Source organism: Streptopelia decaocto (genome assembly GCF_964273445.1).
Source record: "Streptopelia decaocto genome assembly, chromosome: 2".
In the NCBI taxonomy this organism is placed as follows: Eukaryota; Metazoa; Chordata; class Aves; order Columbiformes; family Columbidae; genus Streptopelia; species Streptopelia decaocto.
Genome location: NC_138655.1, coordinates 57,678,291 through 57,696,274, shown reverse-complemented (window position 1 = coordinate 57,696,274; position 17,984 = coordinate 57,678,291). Strand labels below are relative to the sequence as shown.

The window sequence follows — 17,984 nt, the reverse complement described above, 5'->3', positions numbered from 1 at the left end:
CTTCAATGGTCTCCAGGGCTCAGCTTCATCAGAGGAATCATCATCGTAAAGTTCATCTTAGCAAGACAACAGAGGATGCAGATAATCCTGGAAGGAAATGGAAAATGTCTATCAATTTATTTCAGAATAAATAATACAGTCTTATAACCCAGAATGGGTTTTCATCTCTTTCATGTTTCAACAGAAACATGAACACCACTGCATCTCATATTTACAGTTAGTGTTGGTGATTACAAAAATATATATAAAACTTGCAAAGTACACTTGTCATTCATAATAATAAAAAAATTAGATAATTTTAATGACCTTTGTTTTGTTTTCAGCAGAAGCTTATGGGAGCTGATAAAGCAATGAACTAAAGTAGGTATTTACATTCATTCCCTTCACTTCAAAGTGGCTGAAGCATCTTTTTCAGGTTTACCATGTATTTACATGTCTGTTATATCAAGATGTTAGAATTGAGCCATGACTGGCTGAAAATACAACAGTACCCTCTTTTAAATATTAGTATCCAAGAAGGCTCACTAGTGACAGGGTTCACTGTAGAATGAAAACAAACAAAGCCTAAAGTGAATATTCCAAAATTTATTCCTTAAAAAATGTGGCTTGTTTTTCTGTTTTGTACTTGCAGCTGAAATCAGATTTAGAGAAGCAGGATGGTAACATAAAATACACTTTGACTGGGGAGGGAGCTGGAAGCATTTTTATCATTGATGAATATAACGGCAAAATTTATGTAACACAAAAGCTGGATCGAGAAAAGAAACCTTTCTACACCCTAAAAGCACAAGCAATTAACAGGAGCACTCAGCTTCCTGTTGAACCTGAATCAGAATTCATTATCAACGTTCGAGATATCAATGATCATGAACCACAGTTCTTGGATGGACCTTATGTGGCCACTGTTCCAGAGATGTCACCTGAAGGTATGACATGCTGTGAACCAAACTTTAATTTCTGATTTTTTTTTTCTAGATATCTATGTTAATATAAGATCTTAATAGCTTATTTTATAGACTGCCTTTCAGTGAGAAGGAAACAAACTATTTTACAAGGTCTGAAACTGCAAAGCTATATGCTTAAACTGAAGATTGTGAATACCTCTGCTTATCATCCTTGCCTTTAAATATTTAAGTACTTACATGTATCCAAGTCCTTTTATAGAGTCTGGATATATGCTTGAATTGACTATTGTCTTTCCCATCAGTGATTCAGCCTTGAAATTGTTACTTGTTTAAAAAATACAACATGACCATTTGAAATAGGCACAGTACTGTCACCAGTTAGTACTGCAAAGGAGGTTTGGGGCTGACAGATTTCACTACTTTTTCAATGAGTAGAGCACCTTAGTCTCCAGAAAATTGTTCAGGGTATGATTATTGTTACAACCTCTCAGTTCTTCAAGCTTCTACCAATCTGAAAGAAAAGTAGTATGCACGTAGATTTTAAAGTCCTCTAACCTCAGTTGACTCTTTTAAGGACAGAAATATAAGCTTGGTTGAACTGAAAAGTACTGAACCACATCCTTCAGTCTACTCTGATTCTGCTTAATAACTAAACATTATGTCTTTGTTATACCCTGTGTAGTACAAATCATATTGTACTGTAACAGGAAAAGAATCACATCACAGGTACTCATGATTTCTACCCCCAAAGATAGGGATGGGGTTTCCTTCCTGTAAGTAATGGGTTCTGAACAGGAATGGTATGAAGCCAATGCAGGACTGATGTGATGACCATCCTCACACCAGGTATGATGCCTACCTATTTAAACTGCCAAGACTCCCATCAGTCAACTTCCCTTTGATTAGACAGTGTACAGTAAAAGACTACCTACTGATTTCCTAAACATATGATTTGTAATTTTCCTGTGAAGATGTACAACTTAACCCCTGCATCTCTTCTTTCCCACCTCTACATCATCAAACAGACTTGTACTTGGATCTGTCATGTGTCTGGAAACCTAATTAAACAAATATGAAGCAAAGATAACATTTGACAAATATGGGTGTATGTATGCATATACATGGACATACACATTTGTGTACACATATATTTAAATCCTTAAAAAAACCCAAAATGTGAATGCAGCTGACATAAACAAGTACATTAAATCACTGACTTCTTTAAATCTTACAGAAAGGATCCCAATAATCTTTTAAATTCCTACCTCTGTCTCTTTTGTATATTACTCTTGCAAATAATATTTAAAAGAAATTCAAATATTGTGCTATCTAAAACTGTATGAATTAATGAGGTAATTAACTTAATAGCAGCAGTGATCATGAAAGGTAATAAAAAAACATGTTCCATTCAGTATTACTTGGTCAACTTTTAGAGTAGATTCAGTAAAACTTTCAAATGGAGCTGTAAATTTAACCATCTTCTGCCAGCCTGGATAGTAATTGCAAGAAAAGGCTATTCATGCCTGGGATTTAATCAAATGTGGGGTTAGTAACCTAATTTGTGCCAAGGAGTAGCTCACCATCACAACCAGCAGTAGCTACAAAAGGCATCCATCTTCTACCAGGGAAATAACTTTTAGGTGTATGATTGTTTCATCCTTGGCACTTTGTTCCATGCAGACAGACTTATTTGTTTTGAGACTTCTGCAGCTGAGCTTTTGATCAAATAACTTTTTCTAACATAATATGCTGGTTGTTCACAGCATACTTCTGGCCTTTACATCTTACTCATTGACTGAGGTTTGGAGATGAAAAGACAGGTGCCTTGTCAAGGACTTTGCATTTATTTGATGTGCTCACAGTAATAATTCCTGAGCTAAAGCATTTTTTATGAGGCATTTGATCTTTTGTGAAAATTGTTTTAAAGTAACTGATAAATTAATATAGCTTAATTTGCATTCACACACCTGTAACAATTCACAGAAGTATATACAAAAATTCACTTATGGATTCCTTCTATTTTATCTTCCTGTCTTAATGATGAGCTCCTGTCTTAATAATGATTATACAGTGAGAGAAAAATAGGCAGAGCAGTACTTATGGCCAAAACCAACAGTAGTACTATTTCCCATATTCTTCTGTTTCTCACCTGGAATCATCAACAAGCAGTTGACAGATGGGAACTTTCAATCTATATTGGCTTCAGCTGGCTATAAACTGACATCCTAATAATGGAAGGCTCAGCAGTCTTTATCCAATCTCCTGTGTCATCCATTATATATTTAAATCCCTAAAATACCATGTCATTTCAGCATAAGATTAATTAAACTGTAAAACGCTCAATTTATTTTGTGATATTTCTGTAAGATTATTAAAGTTTCCAATAAAATGTAAAAATAGATAAAATGAAAAAAAAATAAAATCAGAAGTTACAGTGCCTCACATTTATCAGAATGGGTAAAACATAAAACAAGATGCCTAGTGCCTCTTAGACACAGACTACCTGAAAAATTAAAATCACAGATTTGTAATCGTTCAGTGTATGTGAATCTAATTCAGTCCTATGGATCTTGAAATATTTTCTACACTGCTTCTTCTAACTTTGAGCTCTCTATCACTAAAACATAGCTATTTCAGAGATCATTCTTTCACCTACTTTTTCTGTGTAGACACTACTACACTACTGGCATACTAATTTGTGTCTGGCAAATAGAATGCAAGTGGAGTGGTAGATAATAGCATACACCTTAATAGTGGTCAGCTCCAATACATGAAACAGCTGAGCCATATCATGAGGACTTCTCTGAGCTCATCCTGCTTCTCAAAGGGTACAGACTGAACTTCTGAGGTGAAACTTCTAACCTCCCAATAGATGGAAACAGTAACCAACCAAAATTTGTAGCATTGCTATTGTAATAGTTCATTAGATCAGTTCTTTTCTCACAGTAAAATAGAATATACTTTTGTATAGTGATGGATATATACCAGAATTAGTTTAGATAATACAGTGCAATACAGAGACTGGCCTTGCTCTATGCCAGAGCTCTCTAGCAGCAGTTCAGCTCAGTGGTGCTAGACCTGGGATATCCTCATAATTTCCTCATAGAAAACATGCTCAGGAATCTTGGTCAGTACTTGGGAAAGCAGTCCACTATTAGTGAACATTTTATCTGCAACTAAGAAAGCAAAGAGAGAATAACTCACAGCTAGCCACTTGCCTCAGAGAATCACTGAAAAAACAGAAAATAGGCACATATAATTTTCCTGACGTTAGGTACAAATACAAATATACTAATGTGACAACAAATTAGAATACATTTTACTTGTGTCTTAGCTCTTATCTTCAGTACTAAATTATATTAGGATTTTATATACAACTGTCACTGTAAATGAAAAGTGTGTCAGCAAATGGACTCTCTTCAGAGAACACAGGGCTGTGGTTTTCACTAAGGCATTTTAAAAAAAAAATTACGCTGTCTTCTATATAGCTGTTAAATTTGTACAAATGCAGCATATCTGATGGAATGGTTAAGTGAAAGATACCATAATATATCAGCACACAATGTTGGTGGTTTTTTTTTAAGATTTCAAATTCTAGTTAGAAAAATGAATAACTATTTGCCATATGAGGGTCCTACATTTTACCTAATGGGATGCAATACACAAGTGGCACTACTGTGTTTTGCCCAGGAAGGGTAAAACCAAGGCTGCAGGAATACAAAAATCTTATACAGCAATCAGCAAAATGTAGTTTTCCTTAAATAAAGCTAAAAAAAAAACCAAAAAAATGTCTAAGCATGATTACTGTCCCACTTAAAACACTAGTGTATACATAAAACTTGTATTTGGAACTAAACTTTGTATCAACGTCACACAGACTCCCATATTCAAAAATGGATGTTTGAAAACCCACAGACATATTCAGTTAATTTGCCTCTGCCATGATATCCGTTTTCACATAAATGTTGTAAAACTGTATCTTGGTTGGATTGTCAATTATATCATGTCATGGTTGCAGTGTCAAGAAGGTGGACTTTTGGGTTGATTTGTTTGTTTTTGGGGCAAAGTTCTGTGTTAATGGATTTTTTAAAAATATATTATTTGTATCTGATCAATTATTCTTCTACCAAACATGGAGTTACAAAAAATGGCTTTTTGGAGTTTTTGAGTATGTACTATTAGCATTGTAATTTTTATCACTCAAATACAAATGTCTAGGTAAACATGATTCCATTCAGTAAATGGCTTTATTTATTTACTGCAGATTAAACGTATGAAGAAAGATAGGTTTCATAGCAGAGAAAAAATTAAAAAAAATGAAGAGGTGTTTGAAACCCAGGATAACATTTTTTTTTTCTTCTTGCTACATAGGAAATGGCCTCAGGTTTCACCAGGAGGAGTTTAGATTGGATATTAGGAAAAACTTCAGGCATTGTCAGGCATTGAATCAGGCTGGCCAGGGAAGTTGTTGATTCGTTATCCCTGGAGATGTTCAAAAGACACATAGATGAGCTTCTTAGGGACATGGCTTAGAGGTGGACTTGACAATGCTAGGTTAACAGTTGGACTTGATGATCTCAAAGGTCTTTTTCAACCAAAACAACTCTATGATTCTATAGTTCATATTTGATATAGAGGTTCATATTGTGATCACGAACTCTTTGTCCTAAAAAAAAAAAAAAAGGAGAAGCCATAGTCCTCTCTTCGCATGGTGTCCTGCCAGATTAAAAATGGTCTTCCTTTTGAGAGTGTAGGAGATCTGTTATTGCTTCCCTCCAGGTTGTCTCTGTCTTTACTAGATGCCCCTTGCCTGCTCACCTTTCTGTTACATTCACCAGCTGCATCTCATGAGCCCAACTGGGCAAATTCCATGATTCTGCCTTCTGCTATACTCTGGAAGAGTCAACAGGCAAGCAGAAAAGTAGACTAGGACTTAGACAAGCAGTATATGCTCGTTTAGATTCAGCATTTCTTTCTGATGGTTAGAAACTGTTCAGAAAATAAATCTACCTTTAAATGAATTAGATGCAGAAAGTTGTAATGGTAACTTTGTAGTCCTATATTTGTTGGATTTTATTCCTGATTTATTAACTATGGTGCTGTAAACAAGTCCTTTTCTAAACATGGTTGAGGGTAGTTGGGTTTCTTTAGTAGAAAACAGCATTTATAATAGACTGTACCTATTGGATTGTTTGTAGTACTTGATCCCTTCCCATCTAGCACTCAATTTTTTTATTTTTTTTTATTTTTTTTTATTTTTTTTTATTTTTTTTCAAAGCAACTGTATTCTGGTCATACTTAATTGTCTTAGAGAATGAATGATTAGTTAGAATTGTTTCCATAGACCACAGCTGATATGAAGTTAACAGTTGTGTAGCTAAGGATTTATCTTCCCCTTCAATCTTCTAAAGAATACTGTTATTTCTGAAGAATATATGTGCCCCTATTAGATATTAATCTGTCATTTTATCTTTAACATTTCTTCAGAGCAATAGGGAGAGGTATATCTAAGCATACATCTACATACACACCTAATACATACATGGCAGAAGACTGGTAACGTAGGTACAGTTTGAAGGTTATATAACTCCAAAAGTCAGTGGCAATGAATAACATTTTAGTGTGCTAAATAACATTTTAGTGTACTCAGAGAGAAAACAACATGTCTTATAGAATCATTTGGAGTGCTACTGAATAAATTGAGAAAAATGGAAAAAAAAAAAAGAATCAAAATATTTCAATCAGTGTATCCTTACATGAGAAAATCTTCTTCATTTCTATTAAAAAAAAAAGCTAGAAAACTCAGAAATTAATATATTTGTTTTATCTGGGATAAGTATCAACTTTAATTTTCCCATAAAAAAGGTGTTTCTGGTCTAACTCTTTGCACTCCATCGTTTCTTCTTCTTTTCTCCTCCAGCGTAACAATACAGCTATATTGGTAAGCAGGTGCAACCGTGCGAACATATGCCAGAAAGTTTTAGAAAGTAGCTTGATTTCCTGCTGTTCCTCACAAGAAGTGAAATTTGTATTCTTATACAGAACCTAGGTGAGGAAAAATGATAAAAATAATAATTACCTTATAAAATGATGCTGTGGATATTTTATTTTAAAGGACATCATCACTGACGGTACCATGAGATTGCTGTCAAACTTGTATTTAGATATAACCAGCTACCAACTAGAGACTAAATCAAGCTGTACAGATTGATTCTGCTGTGGCTTTGCAGTGGAAATTCAGCTGTGGCTCTTGTATTGGGACAGGCTCATTAAAGACTCAAGGACAAAAAATGTTATCAGAGCCTTGTTATACTTCTTGGCTGCTATGCTTGCTAACAAGTAATTTATTTATCTCCAGTGAGCCTACTGGTGATAAAGCGGTGGTGTTTTCTTATTTCCATGGGAAACTTCCATAAAATACTTTGAAAAATTTAAAAGGGGAGAAGAAACAATTTGCTATACTTCATTCAGATATCAGAAATTAGGGAAAAGGCATGAGATATATAGTATTCTAAGCAACATAAATATAGTGCTTTAAAGTGGTTTGTTTGTTTGTTTTTTTAATTGAAAATTTGAATGCAACAAGAACAGTTGCTAAGGAAATATTTTCCCTTTCTAATGGTAAATTTTAGAAGATGCCTTTTGTTTCTGTAAATTTCCAGGACTGTTTGTTAATATTACTGGTATGCTAAAAGTCTTTTAAAGAGTTTCTGTTTTGTAATTAAAAAATAATTAATACAAGAAGAAAATAAACAGCATATATTTTTTTCTTGAGGTACTTCGGTTACACAGGTAACAGCTACAGATGGTGATGATCCTTCTTACGGAAATAGTGCCCGTCTGCTTTACAGTCTAATTCAAGGACAGCCCTATTTCTCTGTGGAGCCAAAGACAGGTACTACAAATGATCTTGTAACTTGAAAACATTCATAAACTAACATAAAATGGATTCAAGCAGAAATGTTTTTCTTCATTTCAACACAAAGATCAACTGATATCACCTTACACTTATACATCTTTGCATAGTTCCTAGATCTAAAAAATAATAAATTATTTCTTTCCCATAAGAAACTGAAATTCTTTCTCTCTAGAGAATCAACAATTTACTTAGCAAATTATCTTGCTAAAGAAAATAATTGGATTCTGAGTGTCCTATTCAACAAATGGACCTAGGAACGCTTCTCAGTTAGGAGTTCTATCGCTTGTTATGTTGGAGAAATCACAGATAATGACACCACTACAAAATCTCAGTTTCTGAGGAAGACAAATGGTTATATGTGGTAGAGGAGATATATGGTGTATAACTCTAAGATTGCAGAATGGATCTGTCATACAGTGTAGATGTTGCCAGGAGTACTAATTCCCAGTATTAGGACAGTTGTGCTGTGTGTGGTCTAGAATGTAAATTCATAATTGTGTTCAGCGATGTGTTTTATGCCCATATTATATAGTCAGATGTGGGGGAAAAAATGGGACTGTTAGATGATATCATATTATACGTTTCAATTTTAGGGGTCATCAGAATGGCTTCTGAAATGGATAGAGAAACAAAAGATCAGTATTTGGTCATCATCCAAGCCAAAGATATGGTTGGGCAAGCAGGAGCATTTTCAGCAACAGCCACCATTACCATCAACCTCTCAGATGTCAATGACAATCCACCTAAATTTCAACAGCGTGAGTATAGGCTACTTACAGTATCTGAAGTCCTGAGCAAATTTAGATCTACTGTATCTCTATTAAGTTCACAGATGGGTCTTTTCAGAACAGGTCTGTGCTTTCACTTCAGCATAGTGATTTAAAAAAATAAAACAGAACAAAAAAGGATCCCATAAAAACACTCAAATACAAAGTGGAAAATAGAATCTATCATTACAAAAGGCTTCAGGCGAGCTGTTCTTATCACTAGGCTTTGAAGACAAATGAGTTACTGAACTGTTTTCCACATAGTTTTCCCTACTCAAGCCTAAAATCTGGGCAAAGAGATATTTAGTATCATTTTCTCCCTTAATTCTTTGCTGACAGATAGGGTAAACTTTGTGGTAAATGATATGACTTTCTCTGTCCAGAGAGTTTCTCCCAGACATGGGAGCTGCTAACTGGTTTGTTAGGAAGAACTAGTGAAATGAGGTTTGGAAGTGCTGCCCTCCACTCTTTATCAATGTTGTTGGCTCTCCTTAGCTGAGAGAGGAGGACTCACAACTGGAAAGGTTGTCACCCCCTGCCTCCAAGATCTATTCCTTGCTGAATTAGATCCATTGCTCTAATAAAAGCTGAGGGCTTTCCCCTAATCCCTGAGACCCTCAGGCTGTCATATCTACAACAGCTATTAACCATGGCAGCTCACTATGCCAGTATTTGTTTCTTTAGGACTCTACTACATGAATGTCTCTGAAGACGCTCCTGTGGGCACTACTGTAGGCAAAGTCTGCGCAGAAGACAGTGACATAGGGGAGAATGCAGCCATGAACTATTCCATTGAAGGGCATGACTCAGATGTTTTTGATATAATTACTAACAATGACACTCAAGAAGGAATTATCTTATTAAAAAAGGTAAGACCTCAGAGACCTTCTAAAAAATCTCTAAATACTGGAAAGAAGATCTTTAAGCAAGCTGATGTTTCACAAATGTCTATTGCTTTGTATTCTATTATCTTCTCCTTCTTCAGGATTTGTGATTTGATTGGAATATTAGGAGGGTAAAATGAAACATCCTTTTCCTGTTGTTTACTTTTTATTCCTTGTTCTTATTACTGCTGAATACAATACTGCAGTTGAAGTATCTTAATGTTATAGCTAGCTGTGCAACACAGCGTATCCCATTGTGAGAAAATACTTTCCCTCTTTTGTGCATCATCAGTAAAACCTTTATCAATAAATTGTACACAATATTTCCTTCCCTCCTTCTAATACGTACTGTTAAACTTAACTAAAGGCAGAATATACTACAGTATTAGATAAACAGTGGAGATTTTGTTTTGGCAGAACTTTGAAAAGACACTCAAAAAGATACCAGTTTGTGAATTAAGATGTTTAAGAAGCTTTGATATTGTGTGACTTATTTTGGAATCACATGGGAAGAGGAAGATTTCTGGACCATCTGGGTCATCATCTGAAATAATGGTAGAATTTGATACTCTAGTGAAATCCAGGAGCCTAAAGAACTGAATCCTATAAGATTTAGGGTGTGTGTTTGGTTTTCATTGTATTGTCATTTTTGTTGGTTTCTGTTTGTTTGTTTTGTTTTTCTATTTAGATTTATTACAATTCAGGAAGGTAATTATTTAGTATTTTTACTATTTCTTTCTTTTTTTTTTTTTAATTAAAGAAGATAATGGATGTCTAAAATCGTAATATAGCTGTGAGTTTATTAAGCACACATTGTTACCTGCTGGAATTTATTTCCTTTAGGGACCAAATTTTAACATACTCAGCCTAACCCCTACAGATTAACTGATTCACATTGTTTATGTAAGAGTCAAGAACAGTGCTCACTAACTTTACACCTATGCTAGAAATACAGGTACAAACAGAAGTTGTTATTTTTCTTAGGGCTGGCATTCTACAGGAAGAATTTTTTGTACAGTGTTAACCGTAACATTAAAGCCAGCCTACATGTGAATGCAAAAACCACATAGCATAGTTAAAAGTGTTTTTAATATTAAAAAAGGAATCTTGCAAGTAGATACTTTTAAAACATTTCTCAAAAAAATGGTAACACTGTTTTGTCTTTGATCTCACACCACTTATTGCACTGTGTTTAATTCAAGTGGGAAGAAATAAATATTCCCCATCTCTCTTTCTTTCTTAACAGAGAGTGGATTATGAGAGCAAGAGGAGGTACAGTATTCGAGCAAAAGTTATAAACAGGTACATTGATGACCGTTTTCTGAAAGAAGAACCATTTGAAGACAAAACTGTTGTCAAAATCAATGTAGAAGATGCTGATGAACCTCCAGTTTTCACCTTGGAGAACTATGTGATGGAGATTGCTGAAGGAGCTGCAAGTGGTTCGCTGGTGGGAATTGTAACTGCTAGAGATCCAGACGCTGATGACTGCCCAGTCAGGTACCTAACTTAAAATGTGCACAGATCTCAAATATAAACGTAGTTGGGATTTCCAAAGGCTATTTCTGTTCCTTACCTTGGCGTATGATTACAGTTACCATGCTTTCTTGTGATAGCCTATGTTATTCTAGGTGCCGTGGTTTAATCCCACTTGGCAGATAAGTCCCACACAGCCACTCACTCATTCCCCCACCCAGTGGGATGCAGAAGAGAATCAGAAAGATAAAAGTGTGAAAGCTTATGGGTTGAGATAAGACAGTTTAATAATGAAATTTAAAAAGAAAAAATAAAAAAAAGGAAGGAAGGAAGGAAGGAAGGAAGGAAGGAAGGAAGGAAGGAAGGAAGGAAGGAAGGAAGGAAGGAAGGAAGGAAGGAAGGAAGGAAGGAAGGAAGGAAGGAAGGAAGGAAGGAAGGAAGGAAGGAAGGAAGGAAGGAAGGAAGGAGAAAGAAACTAAACAAAACAAACCACCACCACTAACAGCAAAAAAACCCAACCAAACAACAACAAAAATAAGAAAAACAAGTGATTAAAAAAAAGGCAAAAAATCCCAATTGCTTACCACCAGCTGGCCAATACCCAGTCAGTCCCAAATCAACAGTAGGCGTGGTCAGCCTCCACTCCCTCCCATTTTTATTGCTGAGCATGATGTCATATGGTATGAAGTATCTCTCTGATCAGTTGGACTCACCTATGCCAGCTGTGTCCCCTCTCAGCTTCTTGTGCACTTCCAGCCTACTTGCTGGTGGGGCGGTGTGAGAAGCAGAAAAGGCCATGATGGTCTCTAAGCACTGCTGAGCAGTAACTATAACACTTCTGTGTCATCAGCTGACCCTTAGCCCTAAATCTCAATAAATGAGCTCTGTTTGTGCACCTTTGCAATCACTTTGAGATGGGGTAATATTTTAAACAGTAGCCTGGAAGAGACTGTGCATAACAGTAGAGCTAGGGTACCTCAGCCAAACCTGTAAGTGCCTGGAGGTGGTCCAGTCCATTCCAAATAACTTAAGATATGGAGAGATGGACTCATTGCTCGGAGGGAGACAGAATGGGAGACACAGAATGGCTCCACTGGCATCTGCTCAGCTCAGCAGGACCAAAAATTTACCAATTCCCTACATCTACCACAAGTGCTTCCTAGAGATATCATATAAATAGTCCCCAGGCTTTTAATTTTGCAAAATACTTTTGCTGTTTCTTAAGGGAGAAAACAGGTAATTAATCTTTAACAGGGAGTTTATAATTAAAATATCTTCTTAAGTTACTTGATGTCACCGTGTACTGTGCAATTTAGATAATCTAGGATACAGGGACAAATGGATGAGACACAAAATAACTTTTGGTGTTAACTTAGCAGAATCCTAATAGAAATATACATAGAGAAAGTGCTACCTATACTTACGACTTCAATGGTTTAGTCAATTTACTATGATTTTACTGTGATTTCTTTAAATAAGATTAGATAAATATATATACGTGTACTTTTTTTTTTTCCACAGATAAAAGGGCTGTTTTGTGGTTTATTTAGATGACTGCAGCTTCTCCTGTGAAACATTTAAACATAGTGCACATCTATGACGTCTTAGTTTGAAATATTTTGATGGTACTTGCTACAAAGTGAATATGTCTGCATAGTTCCAAAACAGTGACACATATGTTGCATCACTGAGTTTCTTTAAAATAGAGCATGTAACTTCTAATGTAAAGATATGTTTATTGGGCTAAGTGCCACGCATATGAATTAAATTTTGAAACCATTCTTTTCATAAATGACAGCAGTTGCTTATAATATAGAAAACCAGCTGTTTTGCATTGTGGATGCCAGCAAAGACATGAACAAAACCTAACTACATCAATAATAAAAAATAACTAAAAAACACCCAACATAGATTTTCTGAAAATTATCTATCACAAATCAGATTATCAAAACCAAACCAAACCACCCACCCAACCAAACCTAAAACAAACAAGAAACAAGACACCAGTGCCAGAAAACTCTAAACAAGCTTTGTATGCAGAAGATGAGAAATACTCACATTAAAAAAAAAAAAAAAAAAAAAAAAGTAAAACCCTAAACCAGAAGGTTAAAAATATCACACCTTTGCCTCAAATGATAAGAAGTTTCACTGACTGTGTGGTACTGGTTCCTTGAATTATGCTCTAAGTGGTTTTCAAAATAGACAAATCAAATAACAAGTCATAGAGTCATCCAACCACTGGTACATAATCTGAGCTGGAGTCCTAAGTGTGAACAGGAGACAGAAAGACTTTGTCAAGCACAATTAAAGGTACAATAAAAAAGGGAATAATTGAATTTTGGAATTCCAAACTGGAATGGTATTAACCTTTCAACTCTTCAAGCAGGTTTCATTTCAGTGAAATAGACTCTACTAGGAACTGTGACATATGGGGTTTTTTTTATATGTTGAAAAATATGTGTAAATATCCTTTCCATTTGAACCAATATCTTTAGTGTCTTTTTCAGTCCACCCCTGGCCTGTGACCAGTGGTTAGAGTTTATCAATTTGAATGGCAGGTGTGTATGTAGGTGTGCATGTGCATGTCTGCATACGGATATGGTATCCCAAGCCTTTTCAGTGAAGACTCAGGAACTGCACTTGTTTGCAATTGTCTCCTGCATTAGGATTTTGTACCTTACCTAAGTGACACCTCATTACAGATAGTTGTCAGTCATTCTTTATAATGCCTGTTCCCTTGGTATCAGAGCATGTCAGCAATGATAAAATAGATTTGCCATTATACCTCCACTTAGCTGTTAGTGTTATTCACTTCACAAGTGGCACTTTTTCTGTTTCTTTTCAACGAAGTCATTCACCTGCTGTGAGCCTGACTTAGAAGTAAGAATGAATAATGCATTTTGGATTCAGTTCACATTAATATAGATCTGAGACATGTTTAGTTTTATAAAAAGAAGAGCCTTGATTTTGGCAGCAGTGAATTTTAAATGTTTATATGTGTACATTTTTCATGACTCCTGTGTTGTTGGAGCACGCATTTATATGCATGTATGCCCAACTCTGTTTTCTCAGCTGACAATAGCTTTATATGCCCTTGCTTTTGATGGAACATTTCAATATTAAGGAATCTCTTTACTTTTTTTTGGTGCAGGTACTCTATTGTTCACGGCATGCATTTAAAGAGATTGTTCAGCATCAATGAACACAACGGAACAATCATTACAACTAAACCTCTGGACCGAGAGATAACTTCTTGGCACAACTTAACTGTTACAGCCACAGAAACAAGTGAGTAAGAAATTTAAGGAACGCTGTGTTTCATACACTGGGAATTGTAATTATCCTCTGAATATGCCTTCTTTTAAGTGGAGAATACATGCTCCTTTCTCGTTATATTACTGTTGCTTGCTACATTAAGGAGCATTATTAAAATGACTAGTTGAATAGAAGCAGAATGTATTTGAGCTCCAAGGTCCTGTGCTCTTTCATAAAAGATGACCTTATAAAAAAAGAAAGGAAATTGTAATAGGATCGAGATTGTAAAGCTTTCAAATTACACTGAAGCATATGAATTACTCCTGCAGTGCAAGATCTTATGTCAAATTAGACCCCGGTTAATTTCACACTGGATTTTTGACTAGTGTGAAATTAGCCAGGGTCTAATTTAACACCAGGCAGAAACCTGTGCCTCAAATTAATTGTTAATGTAAGGCCTAAATCAGTTAGACTTCTCTTCAGTGACAATTAAATCTGTGAAGCATCCTTTATATAGATTTCACTCATCAGTTTTGTTTGAAAGTCAAATGCAAATTGTCTCCATTTGTGCTTTTGGTGATCTGATTACCCTAATTCTGGAACAACACCCTAGAAAATTAACAGCTATTGATTTATAAGGCAGTTTAACAAGATTATTGTGATATTATTTAGAAAAAAAATCACATCCATCCTCCAGAAGGAGAAAAAACATATGAAACTAGAGTACAATCAATAAATCAGACAGGGTTTGCCAGATACCTTTGGCATGTTTTTTTAATCCTGAATCTCAGTTAAATGCTATTTATTGCTAAGACTACTTTAAACACATATTCATAAATTTCACTGTTCCCCAAAGGGAGCATTTCCTGCACATATATAAAATATTACTGCTAGAAGTTTAATATAGGATAGCTAGTAGCTGTTTTCATTGAAATCTTTATTTGGTGTTTGGGAACTGGTAGCATTATCTTCCTTTTCAGCTTTTCTGAGGGTTTTTAAGCATGAATGTATTTTACTTCTCATGTGAAGGTGGCAGGTGTTGGTAAAATTGATCTCTGGCGTATTTTTGTCATGTCTTGAATAGCACTATGGAAACACAGCAGGCTGACTTTGGTCTGGACTTATTGTTTAGTTAAACAATAAAATAGGAAAGAACCAAATGTTACAAATTAATAAGTGTCTCCTGCAGCAAAAGAAAGTGAGTCTTTCACAGTAATGAAAGTTACTGTGGAGAGACTCGGCCCTCATTATCTTCATATTCTTGATCTTTATTTTTTTAATGATGATAAGGTCACTGTCTATAAGACTATATTCAAAAGCATTGAAGATAGGTCACCTTGGTCTGGGCATACCTGGAATGTTGTATATTATGAACTAGTAGCATTTTATGCCTTGAAATATAGTCATAACACACAATGTGTGTATGAAACACTTGGTGGATGACATTGTGGCTTCTCTGTAGCCAAATCAAAATGCCATTATACTTCATCCACACAAGATATTCATTGCAGCTGAAACATATATTGAAACTGCACTACTATAGCAACCTCTCCAGGAGCCTATTGATGTCCTGGCATTAATACAGGACACAAGCATTTTGCCTCCGTTGCAATGACATGGATCAGAGATTAGTAAGAGCAGCTTGCCTCTGTTATTGCAGACTTGTGGTGTGGATCATCCTATCCTCATACCATTGAGATAGCCTATTTAAAGATACCCATAAGTCGAACTAATTCATTGGACCTTAAGTGCAAACAGTCATAACCTACAAGCTGTTAAGTCTCATTCAACTTTATGCATAAAATGATTCTAGCTCAGGGGAAATAATTTCCTATGATCAGTTTTTACTTAGTTGTAATCAGCCTCCACCTAGTAGAAGGCTGAAACATAAACAGCAACATTCTAACCATGCATGAGAGCAAGAAATCCTTAAGCTATCAACTTTACTTGATACTGATTTACTGAGTCAGAGAATAATTGACTGACAATTAATTAATTCCGAAGAGGAATATCTGCTTCAGCTTTCTCTCTATTGAACTATAGATGACCAACAAAAATTCTCACTGGTAGCAACTAGCTTGATTTTACTTCAATCCTCATTTTTCTGTATGTCCACTGGAAAAGTACACTACCAGTTATAAGCAAGCTTACGCTCAAGACACAACAGTAATTTTTCCACTGGGTTTTGCAAATGTCTTTTCACAGTGGGTTCCAGAGCTACTACACGACTACAGAACTTGCAGCTCTTTGAAGGTTTCAGTCATGGGTAATATAATACATTCATTATTTTAGTGTCAACCCACTTTGGTCATATATACTTTTGTTGACAGACTTCTACGTTTTTAGGTTTGCCCTTTCAAAAAAAAAAAAAATTAGTTTCCATTTCCTTCAGGAAGTAATTTCTCTTTAGCCTAAATTATAATTAAAAAATAGTATTATTACTATTATTTTTATTATTACTACAAGTTTCCTTTAACTGGATGATGACTATGCCTAGCTTTCTTTAATCCTCTGCAAGTATTGAGTTCTTCCTTGTCTCCATAGGTGGTTACTCCTTTTCATTTCACATAGCTCCAAAATAAGGAAGTTACTAATTTTGGTCTCTAGTAATTAAAGCATCAACTTCCTTCTTCATGCTGATCCAGCCTATTGCACTTGATAACCTGCTCTCTCATATCTTATTTTTCAAGTTCTGATCTCTCTTGTGGAGATTATGAGGAAAAAATTTTCTACTTATTGAAAGATCTTTAGCCTAATGTAGGACGTAAGTAAAATAACTGTATTCAAAGTCTGACTACTATTGTCCCATGTAAGAGACAAAAGATAAAATAAGCGTTGCCTACTATCTTCCTCTATTGCAACCAAAGGAGTCATTCTGCTTCACCCAAAATAATAATTAAATATATACCAGATACTTATTCCAAGAGTGGCTTTGTAATGTGTTGCTCCCTCCCCCCAAAAAATTCCCTTGATTTCAGAAAAATTAAAAGCTTCTATACTGTCATCTTCCAACAACATGAGAAATGCTCTTCCTTTTCATTTAACCATATGCTGAGGAAAAAAAAAAAAAAAAAAAGCAAAAAAAACCACAAACCCAGCAAAACAAAAAACACACAGACAGCCACCAACAAACAAAAAAACCCCACAACTACAACGCAGCAACCCAAATATACTAAGGAAGTAGAAACAAGATTATAAAAAAAAAAAAAAAAAAAAAAAAAAAAAAAAAAGAAGGGTTATTGGGTTATTTAGTGGAAGAAAACAGGTGTGAATGGCAGCTGTAAGCTGGAAGTTGCTATATAAATGTGCAAGAAAATAGTAGGTCTTAAAGGCAATATAGTATCCATGATTCTTACAAACAAGCAAGCTAGGGACAGGCCAAGATAGCTGGGTCCTTCCCATTACACTTTGTGTACAACTGAAGCCACCAAAGGTATTCCCTGCCTCCTAATGAGCATTACGAAGTTTTCCTTTCCATTCCAATCCAGCCAAATCTCTGTCGTACACATCCAATTCTGACTTAAGTAGAAGAAGTTAAGTCCTATACTCTTGGTATTATTTCTAAAAGGAATGTGTGCTACTTTTTGTTATATTTAAAAGATAAAATGAGCACTGTTTCATTGCCTATTGTGTTATTATGGATGTTGGAATTCAACAAGAGAAATGTCATCCCACAAAGAAGTATTTTTGAGATGAGTCTGACAGATCATAAGCGTTGGGAAATTAGCACGTCTTTAATGATTTCACAAGAGGAATAGCAATGTGGAACTGCTGAGTA

At 35.3% G+C, this 17,984-nt stretch overlaps 1 protein-coding gene across 1 annotated transcript in view; it reads left to right on the top strand.

Moving 5' to 3' along the window:
• CDH19 (cadherin 19) overlaps positions 1–17,984 on the top strand; it is a 70,704-nt gene that overhangs the window by 29,475 nt on the left and 23,245 nt on the right. The window contains exons 3-8 of the mRNA XM_082043775.1: positions 632–926; positions 7,681–7,800; positions 8,418–8,582; positions 9,276–9,460; positions 10,722–10,975; positions 14,103–14,239. Of these exons, the coding sequence (XP_081899901.1) occupies positions 632–926; positions 7,681–7,800; positions 8,418–8,582; positions 9,276–9,460; positions 10,722–10,975; positions 14,103–14,239 (1,156 nt within the window). The remainder of the gene's footprint in view (positions 1–631; positions 927–7,680; positions 7,801–8,417; positions 8,583–9,275; positions 9,461–10,721; positions 10,976–14,102; positions 14,240–17,984) is intronic.